The sequence below is a fragment of the Camponotus floridanus genome, unplaced genomic scaffold (assembly GCF_003227725.1).
Source record: "Camponotus floridanus strain SB8 unplaced genomic scaffold, Cflo_v7.5 scaffold6, whole genome shotgun sequence".
Taxonomy (NCBI): Eukaryota; Metazoa; Arthropoda; class Insecta; order Hymenoptera; family Formicidae; genus Camponotus; species Camponotus floridanus.
Window position 1 is genome coordinate 3,405,372 of NW_020229769.1, and position 23,873 is coordinate 3,429,244.

General features: G+C 35.1%; 1 protein-coding gene across 2 annotated transcripts in view; it reads right to left on the minus strand.

Annotated features, from left to right (window-relative positions):
• The window catches only part of LOC105253906 (failed axon connections), a 30,291-nt gene extending 13,633 nt beyond the window's left edge, over nucleotides 1-16,658 (minus strand). The window contains exon 1 of one of the 2 annotated variants that reach the window (XM_011262258.3): nucleotides 16,082-16,658. In XM_011262258.3, the coding sequence (XP_011260560.2) occupies nucleotides 16,082-16,435 (354 nt within the window). In that variant the 5' untranslated portion in view covers nucleotides 16,436-16,658. The remainder of the gene's footprint in view (nucleotides 1-16,081) is intronic. The other variant, XM_011262259.3, reaches the window with a different exon arrangement.
• Nucleotides 16,659-23,873: the final 7,215 nt, after the last annotated feature.

A 23,873-nucleotide genomic window follows, 5' to 3' on the forward strand; every position in this document is an offset into this window, starting at 1 on the left:
GAAAATTATTCGATTACGTTCGTTATGCTTGGAACAACGCTTACTTTGCATGATATAGCTCTATGTTTCCCTGTCGTGATTAATTTGTCATGACAATAACAGCTCCAAAACCGCAAGAGCTCGCGTTACAGAATATCGACTACATATTAATGAAAATATATATATGCAGACATAAAACAGAAAATAGAGATTTATAATTTTCATTTAATTATTTCCACTTCAGACCACTTCAGATTTTCGTTATCAAGGAAAATCCAAACATGTCTTAAAGATAGAATTCTATGACGTGCATTAGATCTTTATTTTTTACTTTACTGAATCGCATGGTACAAGTACGTCGTACTTGACGCGCAGTTAGTACCTTAGAAGAACAATATACATATTGTTCGTATATAGAGGCGTGTATGTATACCCTGTACACATAATTTACATGAACCATAAATCCTTATTGCGTCTTTAGATTCACGCGAGTTTAAAACAAAGGCAATAGAGAATAAATATAGAATAGTGTATAACAGAATTCCCCATTTATCAGATTAATTTATAAATCATATCGCTCAAGAAAAAAATTCATATATAAAAAAGTAACCTGAATTCTAACTTTACATTTCTCAGATACGGTAAGAATGGGAATAAAATTCTCGATAAAAATTGCAGATATACCGCATAGCGTTGATAACTGTATAAATACGTAGAAAATGCAATGTTGGAGATCCAATATGGTATTTTTAGTCAAATTCTCATAGAAAATCGATCGCGCTTCCAGTTATTCCTTTTCATAGGAATTCTCGGAAACTCTTTAATAACATCTTGACCGAATGGCAAATGCATTGTCTTGAAATCCGTGGTACGAAAAGTTTCACGGAAAGAAATCCAGGACCACCCAGGGGAAAAGGCCCTTATCGCAGCTTCGCTTTATCGCGGAGCATTCACTTTGAAACGGTTCCGATAAACAAAGCTGCAATAGTCCTTGCTCACGTAACGTTTGAAAACGAATGCTTATTAAGATAATTGATAGAAAAAACGAAGACGAGCGTAGAATAATAAATCTCATGGCTAATACCTTTTCCGAAAGGATCGTTCGGGGATTTACAACCGTGTCGTACCAGTCTATTTTCTCGACGACAACAATGACAGCTACTACTGGAAAAATCCAATCGGTTAAAAGCGTTACTTCGTAACGATAATGCGAACGCCAGGTGCGGAAGCTTTTGCGCACCTGAAATGTCGAGCGTTCAGGTACCGCAGGTAATATCGCGTAACGGGATCGATAATATCGGGGAGCTATCGTGTTACGCGGATCGCGGATAAGATACGCATTACGTGGACGCGTGTCGCGAGAGCGTTGCTAATGTCGGGGATATTGCGTATTTAGGAAAAGCGAAAAGAATTTTTAACACGTCAAACACGTAATCGCGAGGTTGCGTTATAGCTAAATATCGCGATCTCGCGTTAAAACGCTAGATAAACGCTGCTGATACATGCTCAAACATTCATAGACACGCTCGTTTTAATAATGAAATACCTCGATAACATATGTTATGCATATATCCTGATTTTAGCATAAAATATCAATAAAAAAATATCAGTATAAAGTATCAGCATAAAATATCAGTATAAAAATAGTGAAAAATGTACTGAAACATAAATCTCTGTTTCTTTTTGATTAAATTAATATAAATAAGTAAACAAATAAATGTGTTTATATATAAACTATTATAGGATATGAAAAATATATTAATATATATAATTCTTTATTTGTTTGCTTAAATATAATTATATATTAATATTAATAATTGAGGAAATTATTAGTAACCCAATAAAAAAGTATTAATAATTTCCTATAATATATCCAATAATATATTTAATATATATAATTATATATAATATTATTATATTAAATATATAATAAAATAAAGATATATTACTATATAATAATATATCCTACAACAATATTTTATGCTATATTTTTAATATATGTATAGAAAGAGAGAAAGAGAGGAACGGAGGGGGGAAAATGGGAGAGTTAAAGTATTCATTGGAGCAATTTACGAGAACAGCTAGGTCTCTGCGACTTTTCCTCCAGAAGGAGACTACCTACCCACAATCTCCTTAATGATCTCGTTAATTCTTGCAACGGCGCGTGCTGATCGTCCTCGTAAAATTATCTAAGCCGACATTCCGAGCGGAACTCTAGTACAATCGCAATGCTCCAATGATTCTCGTGCCGGTAACTATAAGACTCAATTCCAGGATATACCATTCCGGTGAGTCACTCGGTTCATGAATAATTGCGCTGACCGATCGTGTCGGCCGATAAAAACTCATGCTATTCGTACGATTAATCGTATTACATACATACACAACATAACATTCTGAAATCGCTTAATTTATGACCGATAATATTAGCTATGCATTACGAGATGTCATCGCGACCGACTGATTAGTCAGGCTCGGCAAGAATTTATCATTGAAAGGAATTTCCTGAACTGGCGCTCCATTGATGGCTCTACTGATCTGATAAATAAATAAATCGATCTAGAAATAAAGCAACGTAGATGCAAGCTACTTTGTTAATTTTTCAACTGAGACCTCGAAAGCAAACGTCAGCGTGAGTTGAAGTTTTTACAGATTTAACTTGCATCCCTTGCATCAAATAAAAAGAAAGAGATGGTTTAATCCGTTTTTATCTTGCATATTTTAATTGCACCATTTTTCTGTTCATTTGTGAAAATAAAATAATTTACAATCTTTATATTATAACAACGTATTTTTACTCTTATTTATTTTACTCGTTGATAATAACGGAGATCAATTTTCAAATGTCCGGAATACTGCCTCTCTCTACCACGCTTATTTTACGGAAAATATTTTTAAATTTTATTTATATATTCTTGTACACATTGTGCATATTTGTACATTATAAAAAAGCGTTTACCGATCTTGTTGAAGTAAAATAATCTCGCGCACAATCATTAAAGAATCAATCGGTGAAGATTACATTTCTCACAAAAAACAAGATTAAAAAAAACTGATGTAGAAAAGCAGACCAGAGACACTGTCAGCGTGTATGCAAATGACAAATGCCATAAATATCGATATAAATACCGAGCATGGAGTCTAAGAATGTAGCTGCTGTTCTCTCGCTTCGTAAGGATTAATCAGGTCGGCAAAGAGCATAAATCATCCGGCGGCCTGTGGTATGCAACGACGAATGCATAACTCGCCAAAGGGAGAGGAGGGACGCGACGCGGGGAGGCAAAGCGCGAAAAGTAATTCCGCGGTTGTACGCGTGGAAAATTGTTTTCTAACCGAGCATCGGCAGCTCGTCAATATTCTCGCATCGCATTATTCCCGTTCGCCATTTCAACGTTATGGCGTTCCAGGGCTGTCCATCTTACGACACGCTCTCCCGCATCGCTATATAAAGGATCGTGGCCGCATCGCGACCGCCGCCCGTTCGTACGATCGGCCTTATGCATTCCTCTTTGTCGTCGTCGGCGTCGCGTCCTGTCGCGAGAAAACGCTTTATGAATACCGATTTTCAATCCGTTGTGCCTCTCGCGACGTCCAATTATTATAGACGTAAGCCGGCCTTTGCCACCCGCTCCAATAACAAACGCGATATGAGATTCTTAGCGAATGCAATATGGGGTGAACTTGACAGTTGGCGTGAATCTACTTTGTTGAAAATTGGAATAAATTTTCTCTTCAAGGAAAATTTACTTGCGCATATTTCTTCACGCTTTTTAAAGATTTAATAATAAACTGACGCTAATTAATTTATGTATTTATGTAATTATATTCTTTTCCCCATTTTTGAGGTAATTATTTTATTTTATTAAATTAAGATATTTTATTATTTTATTAAATTAAGAATCATTTAGTTGAAGAGTAAAAATTTTAATTTCATAATTTTACAACGAAATTTCCTAAAATCCATTTTATTTCAAATAGAGAATATTGCTATGTACATAGAAAATGTGACTTGTCAAACATTCCACATGAATCGATCAAATTATCTTAGCTCATTAGAGAGTGAATCATTCGTCTTTTATTTATGGAATTTGAGAACTTTCTAAATCAAACAAAAATGATTCTTGTTTTTGTACATTGTTATTAATATTTCACATTGAAAAATTAATATATAGATATAAATTTAATATAAGTGATTTAATTGTGCTTATTGCTACAATTAATAATAGAGCTATTTCATTTGTATAAAACTTCAGCAGATAATTTAAACTTTTAAATCTAGACATCATATATATATATATATATATATATATATATATATATATATATCAATGATAAAACAGAAAATGTATGAAATATATATTAGATATAAATCTATTTTTATCGTATATTCTTGATATGTTAATAGGAAATCGTTACAAAACACTTCGTTTATCGAAACTTGACTCATGAATAAATATAGATAATTACAATTTTTTCATAATCTTATTCGTTCAAGTTGAAGCACTAATAAAATATGCGTGTTATTAACAACATTCGAGTTATAACATGCAATAACAAGCCATTCGGATAAAAAATGTGTTGACTACAGTATTAATAAAAATGCCCACATTCCAATTGCGAAATATTCCAATATCAAAAATACGCTATAAAAATATGATTAATTCTTATAAAATAATATGAAAAGAAAGGAATTATGAAAGATTAATTCTCTTTCCATTCAAACATTGAGCCACAATCACTTAAGAATTTTAATAATAAATGAAAAATATTCATTCTTAAAGAGCTTTAGGAAACTTTAAAACATTATTCCTCAATTAATCCATCTCTCTCAAGTATGTCGACTTCGCTTTAAAATAATTTTGATTTAAGATTTATGATGAAACAAAGATACGTATAATATGTTGAAAACTAGAAAGTTACACGATAAGTAAACGAATAGACGACTATCTCCAGCCTTCCATTCTCTCGTGAAAGACAAAATCTTCACACATTTCTATAAATCCATCGTTAAAATTAAGGTCGCATTAATTTAGTGAGAGAATTTAGTGAGAGAAACGTCCCGTATGTTATAAAAATTAGCGCGTCATAAGATGTTCGACGTGACATCGATCGCGAATTCCTCGTCGCGACGTGAAACTCTATTTGCAAACTTTCATCGTACCTACGTACATATCAGATTAGCGTGTTTGTCGATGGCCGTGTGCGCAACAACGCGTACGCACAAACTCGCGAGCGCACGCGCACGCGTATACGCGCGTACATATGCACTCGGCTACTTGGTCGAGGCGGCAGGTGAGGTGAGGTGAGGAAAATATGCACCTACTTTACGGTTGAGGCAGGTCGCGGCTCTTTAAATCGCCGGAAACGTACGCGCGACTAGAGGAGAGATGCGTTCCCTCCTTCCTCCACGCTTGACATTGTATTTTCGTTGCCTTTCGAAAGCTTCTCGGGAGGCACCATGGCCGATAATCATGGTCAACGCCGTTATTCGACTACGTATACACCTTAAAACAGGTTATATGCCAGTGGCGTAGTCGGAATGCATATCGACTGTTCGCATTTTTTTTCCTCTCGTCGAGAGAAAAGGAGGAAAACAATACGCGGATTGTGCCCTAAACCTTCTACCGAGTGTTCCTTTCCAGCCAATAAAGACTAACCGATGCTTTCTCAGCGAAAAAGTACGACACTTAGCATTCGTATATTTTTTATCTATGAAAACGCGTATTATTTTTTTCGATAAATATAAAATATAGGTTTCTGGTAATAGAAATGTAATGAAATTAATATTTACCACGATAATTATTTCCAACCTCAAAATATAATTAACTTTAAATAAATCTAAAATATAATTATCTTTGAATAAATAAAAATATAATTATCTTCAAATATATAATTATATATGTATCTAAAAATATAATTATCCTTAAATAAATTACAACTTTAATTAAATCTTTATATATAGCAGTTGAGTTAAACGCGTTTAAATCTGCATCTGTTAGCATTTGTGGGCTGGAAGGAGAGTTAAGTAAATCGAGGACATCCCGTACAAATATACTTCGTGTTCCAGAAATAACAGCGGAAACGTTTCCACCGACTAATAATAATTTTTCTTTTCCATAAACCATTATCGTAATATCGTAAATAAATACAAAACGACTATCTTTTTAACCGAATTTTTTTTTTTCATTCAAAAAGAGGAACTCTTTTCATTCGCGACACACGTCTCATTCATATGTTTCCGAAGAAGAAAACTTAATCTTTCCATATACACGTGATTCTTTTTATAATCTAATATAATGATGTTCTTACACCGTTCGCGTGCATCTTCTCTTAAGTACGAACAACACCGTTCCATAACGGTGAATCATTTGGTTCATAATCGGCAGGAATATCGTGAAGAAACGAACGAGAGAAATGATGGGAAAAATATCGTCGGCGGCTTCTTCTATCTTAACCGAGGGAGGAGAGGAGGGGGAGAGGACACTTTGTTTTTTCTCGCGCGAAATGTTGTTTAAATCCTATGACTCAGCTAATTTCACGGCTCGTTAAGTTGCAAGCGACCCAGCCCGTACCATAACTCGATCGTGTTGATTATGTTCTTTAAAGTAATTCCTACGAAAGTAATTCCAGCGCGTGGTGAGGCCACTTATGATTATAGAGAAAACTGACGCTGGTATGCGCTTCCGATTGGCCTCATTTTTATCCGAGGATTCTTGAGCATAACGCTGTAAATCGTGAGCATATCATGAAATCTAGGTAGGAATTTATTCAGGAAACGATCGAAATTTAATCACTCGAAACCGACTCGCTATCTGAGTTGCACGACTTAAGATACGAGATCTAAGATAGAATACGAGAGATATTAAAATTTATATTCTCGATATTTAGAGTAGCAAATAATATTAAAATTAATTAATGAATTTCGACAGGTGAAATCATAAGGCTTACAATTTTCTTTTTACGTATTTTCCATTTTATAAGAAAGGATTAAAATTTAATTTAATTAGATTAAATATGATGCCGATAAGACCAAGAGTTAATTAATTTTCTTCGGAGCGTGAACCACGATGACGTACGCCTATGCAATGACCGAAGGTCAAAGATGCGTGCAGCTGTACCGAGTACAGCGGCTCCAAGAGCCATCTCTTACATCGCCCCGCCCTTTCCTTCCTCGCCCTTCCCTCTGATACTAGGATGAATCAAGCGGAAATTTCAACATGCGTTTTTAAATTCCCGATGACATATAAAATGTTTAAAAATGTTTAATTGTAAATTTCCAATTATCTTGGCAATCTAAAGTGACTTTTTCATATAACGCGTGCAAATTTAAAAATTAAAATAAAAGTTAGAGGATTAGTAGAATAAGAAAATGCTCTTCCATGTTATAAACAAGTTTCTCTCCATGTTTTATGAAAGAGTATTTATAATATTTCACAAGATAAAAATTAAAACGACGTTTTAAAAATATAAGAATATTTGATTTAATTTTGTTATCGTATATCTACATTTCAACATGCGTTTTTAAATTCCCGATGATATATAAAATATTTAAAAATTGTATAAATTTCCAATTATCTTGGCAATATAAAGTGACTTTTTGATATAACGCGTACAAATTTAAAAATTAAAATAAAAGTTAGAAAGAATTAGTAGAATAAGAAAGTGCTCCTCCATGTTATAAACAAGTTTCTCCCCATGTTTTATAAAAAAGTATTTATAATATTTCACAAAATAAAAATTAAAACGACGTTTTAAAAATATAAGAAATTTGATTGAATTTTGTTATCGTGTGCATTTCAAGCGTGATTTGATCTTCCGACTACCTTGAGAGAGGCTATTAACAATTCTCACAGGATAAGGAGCTATTCTTATCGCATTTTACTCTCATTACGGTCTCGTTGCATATGCAGCAAAATCTAACGTCGGTTGAAAACTGCTACGTCCACGCGTTCTATGCGCTTAGTTGGGCGATGCTGGTGGTGGGAACCCCGTGAGACAGAGACGGGTGCAAAACACGTGTGAACACTCCGAGAGGATTAACGGGCGGATGCGGCACTTAATAATTTGCCAATTGTTTCTACATCGTAATGCGGTATTAACCGGTAAGTGTACTATGAACGTCCCGCGTTCAGATGGAAAATTATTTTCTTCTTGTGCTCCGATCACACGAAATCGTTTTACTACTGTAACCTCGTTTCCAACCTCCTCCCTTCTGCCTCATTTTTATTTCTATCTAAATACGATTATCTTGTAATTTTTTTTCTCTAATAGGACTTGGATGCCTACGCTAATTTCTTATAAAAATATACAATCATCGAGAAACAAGGACCACAACTTTTGAATTAATTTAAATAAATTCTAATAAAACTAAATTCTAATAACACTAAATTAATTTAAATAAATTTTAATAAACAAAAAATTATAAATTACTCACGTTATGGATGAGTCATCATTGCCTGATGTTTTTTCATCTCCTCCTTGTGTGTCCTTTATTGCTCTCTTGTGGCACTCACACACATGCACTCGCGAAAACACAGTTAATTACAATCGTGCCCGCACTAATCAACACAACGCGATAATCGCGCCATACTTTGCGACACTCCCGATATTAATCATGAATTTTATTTTCTATTGTGACGAAAAAACGTAAAGTTTACGTCACGTCAAGATACGAACAGGGCGCAGTCAAATTCACGCATTGCTATCTCCAACGTTAATGAATAATATAATACTACGTCACGAACGTACTATTCTCGAGAGATAATACGATGCGTAACACGGAGCATCTCACATCGTTACCTTCCTACTCTAGTGTCTTCGCGGGAATGATAACAAGATAACCAAATGTAAACAACAAGGTACCGCGGCATACCTCGTAAAATTCGGCGCTTGTATTATTTCTCGAAATATAAACACGAGATGTATAAATAATAGATACGTGTAGATAATATATATGTAAAATATATATAACAAATTAATAAAAAATGATAAAGAATATATAATATAATATATAATATAAAATTGAAGAATATATATATCTGTAAGTATATATGTAAATAATGGGAGATTTTTTGTAACGCGATTTACTGTGAATGTTAAAATTAGCAATTGCCATCCCACGCGAAAATGTTCACGACTATCGCATTCAAATATCATTAACTCAATAATATCGTATAATAAAGTTGTCGATATTATTTCTGAATTTTTTTCAATCATTAATAAAACGTCGCGAATACAAAACTAGATGAACGTTTCATTAATAAGAGCAATCGTTATTGAGACTTTCAATTTATATTTTATATTTAATATTTATCAATTGCGTATCTTTTATTATATTTCGAGAAATAATACGGAGCCAGTAATACGGAGCGGCACATGCCGTCTAACCTTCTCGAATGTCGCCTCGAGAATGCCAACAAGGTGAGACGGGATGTAAACAATAGCGCGGCGTACGTCGTAAAATTTGGCACTTGTATTATCTGTCGAAATATAAACACTAGGAAAGAGAGAGAGAGAGAGAAAGAGAGAGAGATGTATAAATATTATATATACATATTAATACACACACATTTGTGTATGTGTGCGTTTGTAAATAACAGAACATCTCAAACGCGATCACATTCCCTACGATTATTACAATTATCAATCCGCGCGGTTAATTAATTTTCACAATTACTGTGTCCCAATTAACTTGTATAGTATCGCATAATAAGGTTAATATTATTTTTTAAATTCTCAATAATTAACAAAATATCATGGTTACAAAATTTGATAAACGTTTAATTAATAACAATGTTATTGGAAATTTCGTATCTTAATATTAATCGCGCATCACCATAAATTCGACGCTTATATTCTGCGAATATTTACCTTTAATTTTAACCTGTATAATTGTTTAGCATTATAACGAAGAGATAGTAAACTTGTCGTAAAATACGCAGATATACTATTCGTTGTAGAGATAGCATCGTGTGAATTCGGTCGCGCGACTTTTCAGAGCAGATCGCAGCTTCGTGTAACCGTAAATTTTCACGTTCTCTTATTGCAATATAAAATAAAGTATGTGATTAATGTTGAGAATGTCGTACAAAGTGCCGCGCGATCATCATGTTGCGCTGATTAGCGCGATTGTAATTAACCGTGTAAGCGGCATATGAGTGTCATAAAGGAGAAACAAAGAACAAATAAGGAGGCAGGAGGCTAGAGGAGATATCGAGTGGCAACGAAGCAAATACAGTAAAATTATTTATAATTTTATGAATTTATTAATTGTGTTATACTTGTAAAATTAATTATTTATTTTTGTGATAGCAACTCATTTATGAAAAAATAATCAAAAATTTATTATGCAAGTATTAAATTTAAGAATGAAATATATACACAATTAATTAATTCGAGAAACAATTTGACTGCTAATTATTGTTAATTATTTTTTAATTATTGTTAATTTCTTACTTTTAAGTACATTTTACTGTTGTAGTTGTAATATTCATGTTGAAACATCTATAAAAATTGAATATTTTTTAAACCTATTTACAATACTTTCGAATAAATAATTAGTAATTATTCCTGAGTCTTTTTCTATAAGCAGTTTCGCTAGAAGAAAATGCCCTCGTCTTTAATATTAATTTGTCACTAATTACTAGAGATAATAAATTTATGATTAAAACAACAAATTTTAAAAACAGATTAGCATTTAATTAATATTGTCATACAATCGAACATCTGATTTCTTGTAACGATGACACCAGACTAATAGATGTTCAGCTAATATCTAATCGTTTCTACATCATTAGGATGGGATATCGAATTTTTATTTAAAGCAAGAATGCGGAAACGAAAGAATTCGATGTTGGCGCGATTTCATTGGCAGGTTTGTGCAAAGCTGGGGGAAAAGCGGACGAAGCCGCATTCTTCGAATGACGGTAACACACATTTTAGCGCTATCTCGACGAAAGTCTGAAGAATTTTACTTTTCTCTTCATATCGTACAAAGGCCACTTAAGCGATAGCTTTATCAAGAAGAAAAGAATGTGTTATACGTTCGGAAAATTGAAAAAGCGATGTATCTCGAAATGTAAACATATTTTAATCTATCCTTTGATAATTTTTTCTCGGCATTTAATTAGGTAAATTAGGTATCAGTTAAAAATTCCAAGCGTCCAAGTTTATCTGACTGAGATAAACCGTTCGCGCAAGGTTGTTCTTCTATCTTATTCGGGAAGAGTTAAATTCGGAAACTGGGATAATAAAAAAGTCCACGACCTGGAAAAAAGAACATCTGTCCACATATAGGACGGTTTCCATGCTATCTCTAAGCCGTGGAATCGACGATATCGATGTCCTACTTCAAAGGTGTTAATGAAAGATAGAGGAGGAATTTCTCGAAAATGACGTGTGCGTTTAGCGTTAACATGTTCGAAGTTGGCCGACTCGATCAATTGATCTCGATCGTTCCACTCATTATTTGTAGCTATCTTGATAATGATTAGTTCAATAGGAACTTCCTCCATATTACCTGTGACCTCTTTTCTCCCAATTCTGTCATTTCGCGGTCGGAATGGCTATTCATTAGGAAAATCTACGAGCGAAGAGGGGGAAAAGAAGGGGACAGGAACGATATCTCACGATATGATATTACAGCAAGACAGTTATCGTCTCTTGACATGCTATTATAGTATATTTATGACACAGCTAGTCGAGGGAAATAATTAAAGATTTATAAAATGCTAAACGACATGTCAACGAAATTGAATAAAGGAATATCTTTAATATATTTTCAAACAGAAATGAAAAAAAAAATTAAAGAGCAAACAAAAAAAGCGATATCAGAATTATTATAAGTTTCGAAATTATAAATAATTGCAAATTAAAAAAATTTATATGACGCTTTAAATCTGTGAATAACAAATTTTTTTTCCTCATTTAAATTGCATAAAACTAATTTAATAGAAATTAAAGGAATTTGCTGTTTAATTAGTCAACTGTTGTCCCATTAGTTCTTTAAAAAAAGAAAGATTGTTACAAATAATAACTTTTCGAAATATATTTTCAGATATAAATTGAACTCGTATTAACAATAAATATATATTGCAATAGAAAGAATGAAAAATATTAAAAATAAAACAATATATCTAATTGTCTTTCCAAAAACTTATAATCAAGAAAATTGTATCTTTCTTTTTATTCTGAAGTGATTAACAGCTTTTAATATCAATACAAACTTTGTGCGTTAGTTATTCATAAATAACTTATATATGACTCTGATATCTTGAAATAAGAATTAACGATGATAACTATTAAATATACATTTTAGAACACTTAGAGAAAGAATTTTATATAACGAGATATAACGATATTTCTAAAATAAATACAAGTAAAAGTGTATATTGATAATATTATCGAGTTTTTTTTCTAAAAATTCCGAAAAATTCCTTTCGAAAAAGAGGAATTTTTTGTCAATGGAAAATTAAATTAGATTATTGAGAGAAAGAGAAAGTGAAAATTATATATGACTCTGATATCTTGAAATAAGAATTAACAATAACTATTAAATATACACTTTAGAGCACTGAAAGAATTTTATGTCGAAATTAGATATGACGACGATATTTTTAAAATAAATGTAAGTGAAAGCGTATATTGATAATATTTGCCTTCTAAAAATTATATATTATATTTTTCGATATAATTCAATATTACTATCAATGGAATTAGATTAGATTATTGAGAGGAAGAGAGTGAACATTTCTTTGAAGATTCCTTTGAAGTTCGTTAAGAAGACAGACTCGCGGATAATGAAAGGCATTCCTCTGTTTAGAGGAGTCTTGAACGGCTACATCGCCATTCCCTTCCGAAGTGTTATGTTCAACAGATGTCAGGGTAACGATTCGCGGGATAGGCAAGAGCGACAATATAGAAGGAAGACAAATATGTCATGAGGGTCGATAACCAGGCTGGAGATCACTAGCGGAATTTCTCTCTCTACCGGAAAATTTATCTTCGTATGTACCCAGGTTCCTCGAGCAATTCAGAATATATATTTTCTTAAGACATGTGAGTATTATAGTTTACGAAGCTAAACTGACGAGAGAAGGGAGTTTCAGAGATCTCTGCGAGAAGTCTTCGCAATAACTTAATGATATCGCAGCTTGTGCTGTGCACTTTAACAAAGTTTCCATTCGAGTTAATCACGAAGATATTTGTAATTAAATGAAAGAAATTAAATGATTGCAGTCGTGGTTTCCATTAGGGTATATTCCACGTCGCCGATTGCCCGAGGAATCTGCAAGTGAAGGAGGAGGAGAGCGAGATATCTCTAACAATAGGCCCCCTTGCATATGAATCGGATCTTTTTTAACTTGTCAAGCATCGCTCGAGAAAAGAGGAGATTCTGCGTTTCAAATTAAAATGATTTTGCATAAAAATCTGTTTATATCTTCCTAATGTAATTTTCATGTCACGTCAGTCATCCTCACAGTTAGAAGAACTCGATACGTATCGCAATCCGCCAGCAATGAAAATGTGAAAAGCCTCTTAAATCGTTAGCCAACGAGTACATAGCAGCCGACAATGAAGCTACAAAAGCGAACCGACGAACGAATTCTCAATTGGCCATTATTCCGATCATTAACGATGATTTTCGCTCACAATATCGTTCTAATGAATCGCGATAATTAAGCGAGTCGAATGGGATGCTTGGGAAGAATTTCAACTTTCGCGCGAGAAAGCGTCTATTCTCGACGACGACGACGACACGAGTAACACACAATCGATTTTCTCGACGATCATCGGTTCGCAGGGATCTGCCGATATATCGCGTATCGATCTGTACGAATTGACGACGGTGGGAAAAGGAGCTCGACGAAATCCGATTTTTTAACGAACCCATCATTACTCGCCTGCGTTTATCCGGAAAGCAGCCGAAACGAGCACGGCTCGTAACGATTTCGCGAATTATAAACGCAACTTTCGTCCCGAGATCGTTCTCTCGCCGTCTCGGAAGCGGGATGCCCCGCTTTCTATATCAATAAAATCGCGCAGCGGAAAGAAATGACCGATCGTTTTGCGTCAAAGGCAACGGATATGCCGTGAATGCGCGTTATTCGGAAATCACCGTGTCGAATTTGCGCAAATTTTCCGTAAAAGTCGAAGAATGCAAGATTACTGAGTTTTATAATAAAGAAAAGAGGGATAGCCTTAAATACGTGTAGAATATAATCTTGCTGAAAAAATCCATCGAATTTAATACCAAGATAGGTCTTCGGAATGCGGTACACAAGATTAGAGATATCTTCCGATTTTTTCACGACAGATAAAGAAATTTAATATCGCGAGAAGTTTACATAAAGATTCTAAAAATATAAATATTACGGCTTGAATCTCCTCTTCTTCAGTAGCGCGAATAAAAAGATTATTCTCATTCGCATGCATATATATTTTATTCTTTCTTTTCTCACTCTTGATACGCGCGCATATTTTGCTACGCAATCATAAATTCACGCAGTTATATATTTTTGTCAAGCTTGTCGTTCTTTTATCGATAAGTCGAGGGATAAATTGATCGAACACCGCTCTTTACACCGGGGGTACGCCTAGGTCGAATGCACTGCTCCGAAAGTTGACAGCAGCCGCCATTTTGAAGCGATCCGCGCGAAGGCCGTCTTTATATGCATGCATTTTTATTGTGCGTCGCAAGCAAACGATAATTATCCTCACAATGTCGCGACGTACGCTTAACATGCGCGTTTTTCCTTGTGCGACGAAATTATCTCGAGGAATCTTCATATATCCCTCGATGAAAACAAAAATATTCGAGGAAGAAATAAAAGAATATAAAAAGATAGTTCCTTTTTGTTTAACCGGTAACAAAGGAAATTTCGAGAGCGCATCGAGCATAAAAATATTTTGTACAAATTTGAGAGAAGGTGACAACCTTCTAAATCGCTTTCGTTTGAGATTTTTAAATGACACTTTTAATTTGAGATTTTTAAATGACATTTTCATTTCGAAGGTGTCAACACTCTTTTAGAATTATAATTTCTATAATTCCAAAAGATAGCGTGGATAGATTTAATCAACGTAACGCTAAATAAGACGAGACAAAAATATACGTCGTGTAAATGTGGTTGCTTATAATAGCTCCGCTCGATAACTCTGGATAACGCGTTTCAAGCGCGTTACATTTACCAATCCGTTTCCCCTGCCTTCGAGAAACAATCACAAACGCATGTAGCGCACGTATGTAAACAGGCCTCGGCTGCATCGGGAAAGTCGAAACGTCGCGTCGCACGAAAGCGTTCCCCCTCATCCACACCCTGATTCCCGCTGATCGCGAGCGCGCGAGTTCGGAAAATCCGGTGACGTTAAATCACTGTTCGATCGCACGAATCCGCGAGGGATATTTTGTCCGCGGACCGAATCGAGCGTCGCTGGTAACGCGATACAAATTACGACGCCATATCGTGAAGAACGGGGATTTAAATCGCTACCAATTCGCGCGGGGCCCACCGACGATAAAGACGCGCGAAAATGATTCACGTTTAATCGCGAGAATGGAACTGTTGACATGGGGGGACGCAGGATTTTCCGTGGTTGCGTAACGATCGATTTTAATCCGACTCGTCGAAACTAATTTCGCGCTTCGATGGGAAATTTGTACAGCGCGCATATTCCGTTCGCGCGAACAGAGTTGAATGCGCCATTAATCCCTGCTGCCCCCCTCCCCCCTCATTCGTTCACACTCGAAGACAGGACATGACGTGCGTATTTATATATATATTTCGTATTTCCATATTTCGGGAATATCTCTCGACTCCGAAAGGCGATCGGCCGCCAGAGTCGGCCCGATAAAGAAAGAGAGAGAAAGAAAGAGAGAGAGAAAGAGAGAAAAGAGACAACGGCCGGAGAGACTGGCGCTCGACGAGCAGAATAAAGAAAATCGATTCTCCCTCGCCGGGCCGGCAGACCGGCAGGCGGGCACGCACGAACATGCATGAGAGAAAAGCGAGGGGACCGATTTGGCGCCCCTCCTCCCTCCACCCCCCCGCGAGAGAAAAGGAAGAAACGAAAAAAGAAAAAAAAAGATATTCGTGACACTTACCTCGTATTTGATGCCGTTCAATCGCAACCACGTCTCCACCTTGAGACCGTAGGGGGACAGGGACGGTAGCAACGGCGTCCGCGGGAACTGATACAGATAAACAACATCCTTCTCGTAGTCGGGGTGATGCACGACGTTGGCCTTCGCCGGCGCCGCGGCCGCGCCGCCGGCAGCGGCCGCGGCGGCGGCGTCGTCGTCCTTCTTGCCGGCCGTCTCGTCCTTCTTCGCCGCGTCCTTCTCCTCCTGCTTGTTATCCGGCGGCGCGTCGTCCTTGAGCGCCTCCTTCATCTCCTTCACGTCCTTGATCTCCTTGCTCTCGGGCCCGTTGTTCTCCGTCTCGGTTGCCATCGTCATTCTTGCTAACGTGCTTCTCTTTCTCTCTTTTCGGAGCTGCTCGCCAAGTCACTCCTGCGCGTCGCTCGTTTTTCTCTTTCCCCAAGAAGCCTCGATCGCGTACACTCCGTAGGAGCTTGTCTATCGGTAGCGCGCACCACACAAACCGTACGCCAAGCACTCGTCGCCTCTTTCTGCTCGCCGGCCGGTTCCTTCTCGTCGTCGCTTGGTCCGCGATTCCCGTCTTCCCCCACCCCGACGACCCTTTGCCGATCGTCGCGCTCCCCTTCACCGCGCACGACGGTCGCGCGCATGCGCAAGCGCCACACCCCGCGCCGCGGTCGCCATATTTAATTGGTCGGCCACCCCTGCCCGTATGCATTTGTACGGGAGTCCGCGCGCGCGCGCGCGCGCGCACGCTCGTTCGTGCCTCCCCTTTCCCCGTGACGGGAGATCTCGAGAAAAATCGGCAACGTTGCCGTCGTGGCTAGCGATGGCTTCGAGCAGGGCGAAAAGGGTATATCGATACCCTAGGCTTGGGAAGGACGATGCGCAGGGCTGTTTCTCGAAGCTCCCTTCCTGGAACATCTCGACAGGAATGGGCGTTTTTGCGAGTAACGTTGTCTCGATTTAGGTTCGCCGACAAGAATTAATGAATTTGCAACATCTCGATTATTTTTACTCCAATTATCAATTTGACGCTGGTATCCTTTGATAACTTCATTTTATAGCGTTGGGAAGCATTTTTAAATGTGATAAACGTTGCGTCGCTTTTATTATCTTCATTGAAATACTATAAACAAGAAAATAATGGATAAAAAATATAATAGAAGATTAAATAAGTGGATTTCAATTATATCCGATGTAAGAGGTTTTTATTTATTTTACATTTATAGGTACAATTTATTTGTGTAAAATATTTTCTTACCATTATTAAATTCCTTCCCGAAGGCTATGCATTTTCTTTTTTCTTTTCTTATTATGCAGATGTATTATGAGAATGCGCTATCATTCTATACAAAATTGTTTCAGGCAATAAAAATTGTTACTATCTCATCAAACGAATCGTTGTTGGAACAATCAGTATCGGTTTCGGAATTTTCTCCCTTAATTGTAACAATATTCTCCTAAGGGCGTGAAAATTTTATCGTCTGAAAAGAGAAAATGGAAAGTTCTTTTTTTTATGTAATTAAATTTTAAGAATAGTGCAATTTCTTTTTTAAATATTATAAAACTTTTAGAAAATCAAATATGTAAAACTCTTAAAAAATTTTGGGAAATTGTGACAATTAAATGAATCTTTAAATAAAATTTTAACTCCTGTTGCATTATTTTTTAAATTTGATATTGATATTAACAAATAAAACCTGACTACGAGTGTATATCACAGCTTCATCTGAGGATAAAATTTCGTTTCCAGGGAAATATCGGAGAAAATGTTTTATCGTACACATATATCGGAGACTCAAGAGTTAACCTACAAGTTGCTGCGCTGATCCCTAATCACGGTCCTCGACCCACCTCTCGCATTTGGAGACTCGCTCTCGAATGCATCCGGAGACGGAGACGGAGAACGGAGAGTTGAAAATCGGATCGGGCCCATCGCTCGCGCGTCCCGGGCGGCCGATGTCGCGGCGCATGCGCGCAGCGACGCTGTCGGATGCTGCGCAGCGCAGTGCCGTGAAGTGCAGCAGAGTGCAGCGCGCGGTGCACGCGCGGCGGAACGGCAACGCTGGGACGAGCGCGGCGCAACGACGAACCCCTTTCCAAGGATTACTTTTTTTCCACTCTCTTCGACTGATGGATTCTATTTGGGAAACTACTTGCTGCAACTTGCGTCGTCCACATGAAAACGCCGACGCGGCCCGATGCTCTCACCTCGCCCTCTGCCTCTTGCTTTCTCTTTCTTTTTACCTTCTTTTTTTCTCCAGCTGAAATATCGTTAGTCTTGAGATCGTTAAGCCTAGAGATTGGAATATATATTACACCCTCGTGCGCTACTTCACCTCGGAAATTATCGATAGACCGGATAACGGTTGACGTGCACGCGATCGATAGGCGCGACACCCTTCCGATGGGATGTTTAAACTCCTTGCGGTCTTGAGATGTCGTAATGAACTGAATGTAGAGCTTTCGTAGAGAGAATTCTATATGTGTTTCTCGTTTTCAAGCATTGAAAATTGACCAATATAATTTACACAGACACAGATTTCCTTTTTTTTTTTTTAGGAAACGTCATAAATCACAATATTGCAACGATGAAGCGATTTCGGTTAATGATCTCAAAATTGAGAAAAAAAGATAAATTGAATTAATATTTGATACAGAAACATTATCTTCTTTTTCATATTATAGTAAAAGAGTACACATATGTACATACATAATTCATATATATATATATATATATATATATATATATATATATATATTCAATGTGATTGATATTTTTGAAATATTTCAGATCCGGCTATCTCACAACACGGACGACAAACGAGCGATACGAACGACGATTCAGGGTAATTGTGACGTCAGATAATTAATAAGTTGCCTTTACGAGTCGCATACAATCAGTCTTTGTTGTGGTCAGATGCAGAATATTATTGTATGAAAGGGAAAATAAATCTCCTCGGATCATGAAAATTGAGATAAAATCGAGCGGTAATTATTGAAGAGATAATAATATTTTAGATGCTACGCATATTCTATTAATATAATAAGTTTCAAATGAGATACAAAATAATTTTCGTACCATTAGAGAAAAAAATAATATATACTATCGAGTACAGAATATACATTGCATGCTCATTCCAGTAGAATTTCATATTTAAAAAATGCCAAAATATAAAATAAAATAATACATAAGTAAATAAATAAATACATATATATATATTTTATTTATTTATTTATTTATCTAACTTGTAATTATCTACTGTAATTTACTGCAGTATAAAAATGTTACTTTATTTTATTATTAGAAACTACACTATAATTTAAAAAAAAATTAGACAAAAAATATATCCTAAACTGGAATTTTTTTAGCAACATGGGTGGCTTCCCGAGATGAAATGGCTTTTTTCTAACTGCATAATTTGGCATAATGCAGTTTTCATAAATCAGTACTTGGAAATAATAAGCAAAGATGATGTATAGATACGATATGTTAATAGAATAAGATAAAAAATACCTATAAAATCACTAATGTTATTACAAGATGCAACTGCGATTTCAAGTAATTTTAAATAATTTCATATTGTGTTAACAAATTTATGCTATTGTTTTGAAAACAAAACATATTAAAGTACAAAACTAATATTTTAATATTTAAGCAATTTATACGTGTATGCAGAGTAATTAAGAATACGTAAAAATTAGAAAGATTGATATCATACATTCTTATAAAATGGAAAACGATATGGAAAGTCTATGGTCCCGATGTCGTACGTGAAATTAAAACGTTATGAGTTATATAGCGGTTCTCTCATACGACAATACTTGAAAATCGATTCGTCTAAAATGGGGCTTAAAAGGGTGCACCCTCTGCTTCTCTTTTTCCCTCTTTACCGGTAGTGTCGGTGGCGCGCAAAGAAACGATATCGATCTGGATGAAACATGTTATCAGAAAACTCACTCATATGGAAAATCTTACGATGCGTTTGTGCATTATTCACCGTCCAAGAGTTTTTTTCGAACTCTACACTATGCATCCGTGCCTTTTACGTTGACTAACCGTTTAACCTATTTCAACTCGGTATTATTGAAATACTTGCGTTCTTGAATGTCTATAACAATGTTATGTTTCGATATTTTCGACGATTTTTTTATAGAAAAATGTTGAAACATTTATCTATAATATTAAAATTGAAACACGTTTATTTGATACGAATTGTATTAGTAAAACCTATAGGAAAGGATTAATGTTTCAGTTCTTTTTTTTAAATTTTATTTTCACGTTCTTTTTAATCTAAAAATAAAGTTAGCTTGAATTTAAACTTTTAAACAATTTACGTCAATCTGATTTACCTCTTATATATGTATATGAAATTATATTCTCCTGATATTTATGAATTTTATGAATTTGATATTTATGATATTTATGAATTTTAAAAATAAAGCGAAAAAGTTCAATTATATATACATGATATAAAAATTGAAATAAATTTTTCAAAAATATTTTTCTGCGCATCAATTAATGACAGTTCATGCTTATGCATACGTGCAATACATATTTTTACATTATTTATAAAACTACGTATATACCAAGTGTGTATTCATATACAAAAACAGTAGATTTATAGACTTTAGACTTTTTAGATGCGCAATTTTTACTCGCGTTGAAAATATACAGTAAATACCATGTTTTATAGTGCGTGATAATAAAAAGTAAAAATATTCACAAATTCGATCTCTCTCGTATTCAAAATTATCTCCATTACGCTAAATTTTGTACCGTTATTTTTTTCAGCGAAAAAAAATTCACGCTATTATTAACGATAAAAAGAAAATTGCACAAACAATCGCACATGTTTGTATTGTATCCGCGTGAATAAATCGCGATGATTACTGTTAGCACAAAGAAGGCGTGACATGTGACATTTTCTAACGAAACGTTTTTAAAAACGTCAAATCTCCGCGCGGATTAAAAAAAAACAAAATATCGTTTTTCTCGTTCGATCAATTAATTGATGTTTGACCACCCAAATCCATCAGATCTATGACCTATTCGAAACATAAATATATACCGTTCGCACGTGCTATTTCCTCCTCGATTGCGCGAGTCATATGTCGTTGTTGAAGAAAGATTGTATCTGTATCTGATTGTATCTATATATATATATATATATATATAATATATACAGACGTTTAACCGCGGCTTTCACGCGGATGTCGCAATAACGCATCGATACGAATTATTTCGTCTATTACAGTCCGCATGCATGCACGCACGTACGTATTATACATACATACATGGATTGCACTGTCGATCGGCATCGCGATGCGACGCAAAAAGCCCATTAAACATTGCCTATCTCTCGCCTATAGCGCTAAAAAATACGGCGGAATGCCGACCGAATGACAAATCGATTTGAGAACGGATTAATCGCCCGAGAGACGTAACGTATACGTCCGTTACAGATCGAGGAGAGTTAAATCGTCTCTCGGATGACCTTCTATCGTCGCAATAAGAACGAACGCATGCTACATCTTGGTAGCCTACGGTAGCCGACGATCGAACGCGCTGGTTTCCGCAGGAAAACGTGCGCTAAATTATTAATGGCACGGCGCGACGCATTGTAACTTGTGCTACACTTTGTGTTCTTTGAATACGATAATAGTGATAATAATAATAACTCGGGATGTCATTCTTATCAGACAGACCTACGGAATTATTAAATTAATTGTACAAATTGTTCTTGGATATGCTTCACAAATGGGAAAGAAGCTTTGTTAAATAAACAATGTTATAATAAAAGAATTAATATTGCTTATCTTTAATTAACGTCAGTTATCTTTATTAAAATTTCGAAATTGCACGCATATCGAATTTAATTAAAAATAAATCTTAAGGAACATTTTGTGTATTTCACTACAAAAATGCACGATGATTGATAATAGTTTATCCTCGCAAACAACGTGGTTTATGCAACTTAATTTATATCATAATTGATATCATTGAATGCAATCGTAGTCGCTGATTTATTTATTATTTCGCTTTTATCATGCAGATGATCAATAATTCAATTCATTTAATGGGGACGAGTTCGTATTGTATACATGGTGTTTCTCGACCTAGCGAGTTGTGTTTATTAAATTATAAAATATTAAATTATTCTTAAATTAAATTATAAAATATTAAATTATTCTATTAATTTTATACGGATCTGTTCTCAAGCGAGTGAGAAACTTTGATTGAAATCTATCGTGTGGCAATTTTTCAATTTTTGTCAAAAAAAATCTCGGAATACAAGGAAAGATTAAATAGAAAAAAGATTAGATTCATTTTAAATCGAGTAAAGAACAATAATTTTATCGCTTTTGAAACTTAATTTGATTAAACGTTCTTAATTTGTCATTTTAAGGCAATTTCATAATTACATTAAAGACAAACATTGTCATTTCAATTAGTTCGGTTTCTGATATTTGGAGCTGAAAGATAACTCGGTAGGTCTAAAACAATCTATATATACAGATTCTTAATGACGCAGAAGAGAGAAAGATAGAGACTACAGATATGTGTTATATGATACTACAACGCGGTTCACACATCTACGATGCTAAGAATTTATGATGATTAAATTGATTCTAACGATTTTTTTAATAGCATAATTTAATGCGCAACAGAATCTAAAACGCCATAAATACTTCTCCTAAATTTAAAACGCAAATACAAACGTTACTTTCTCTTCGATCTTACACATTTATTCCTTGTCGTGCTACTTACAATAAATACATTACTCGACACTATCATAAACAGTCAGTTACTCGTACTTTTCTACAATTTTCGTTTAATCCTTAATTGATATTAATTTTGGTACCTCCTTTAAATCCTCGCGCGGCACAAACCAATTAATTTATTCAATTTTTAACGCTATGCAAAATTCGCTGTAAAGTACAGTAATCGAAAAATATCACGACATATCATTTTGCTAATGTATCATCGTTACTTTGTACGAGATACGCTCATGCTCAACTGTATATATGCGTGCGTGAAAACGAAGAGGACTTCCGAAAGTGATTCATTTACGCAGAGATTTACAACGCTTTAAACATTAATCGATGCCAATTATGTGTGTGGGTATGTGTGTGTTTATGTGTTAGCGCGGTAAAAAGAATATAAAATGATTTAGGCCAAGCGAGAAAAGATGCGTTGCAAATAGGCTGAGGTGATTCATTATGAAAGAAAGTAGCAAAGTGTTTATATTGTGCTTATATTGAAAGTAATTATTATCCTAAGAAGCCACTGTAAGAAACGAACTGTGCGGATATTAATTTTTTACAAGCATTTCTGATTATCTCCAGTTTCAGTTTCGATAATCTGCAATCGTTATAAATCAATTAAGAGGAAGAACTCTTTCGCTTTTCTTCCTCAAAACATTATGACCGATTCATTAAGAGCTTATAATCCCCATCATAAAATTCGTCTTCAAGTGATTAAAAATACATATTTTGTGCTGTGCGTAATATTGCATATTATCCGTAAAAATTAATATTTTTTCATCTTTTTTTTTAAGAAAAATTCGTTAAATATATTACAAATGATGTAGATATATATATGGGACAACAATAATAAGAGTTCGATTTACCCTCTATGCGAGAGTATATAATGTATCTTAAACTTTAGATAGCCAAATTTCTCAATTAGAATAACCCACGCTGTATGTTGCATGAATATCGTGATTTGTGTATTGCGCGATGATCCCACGTGACACACATATATATAAATACATATATTTATAAAAAA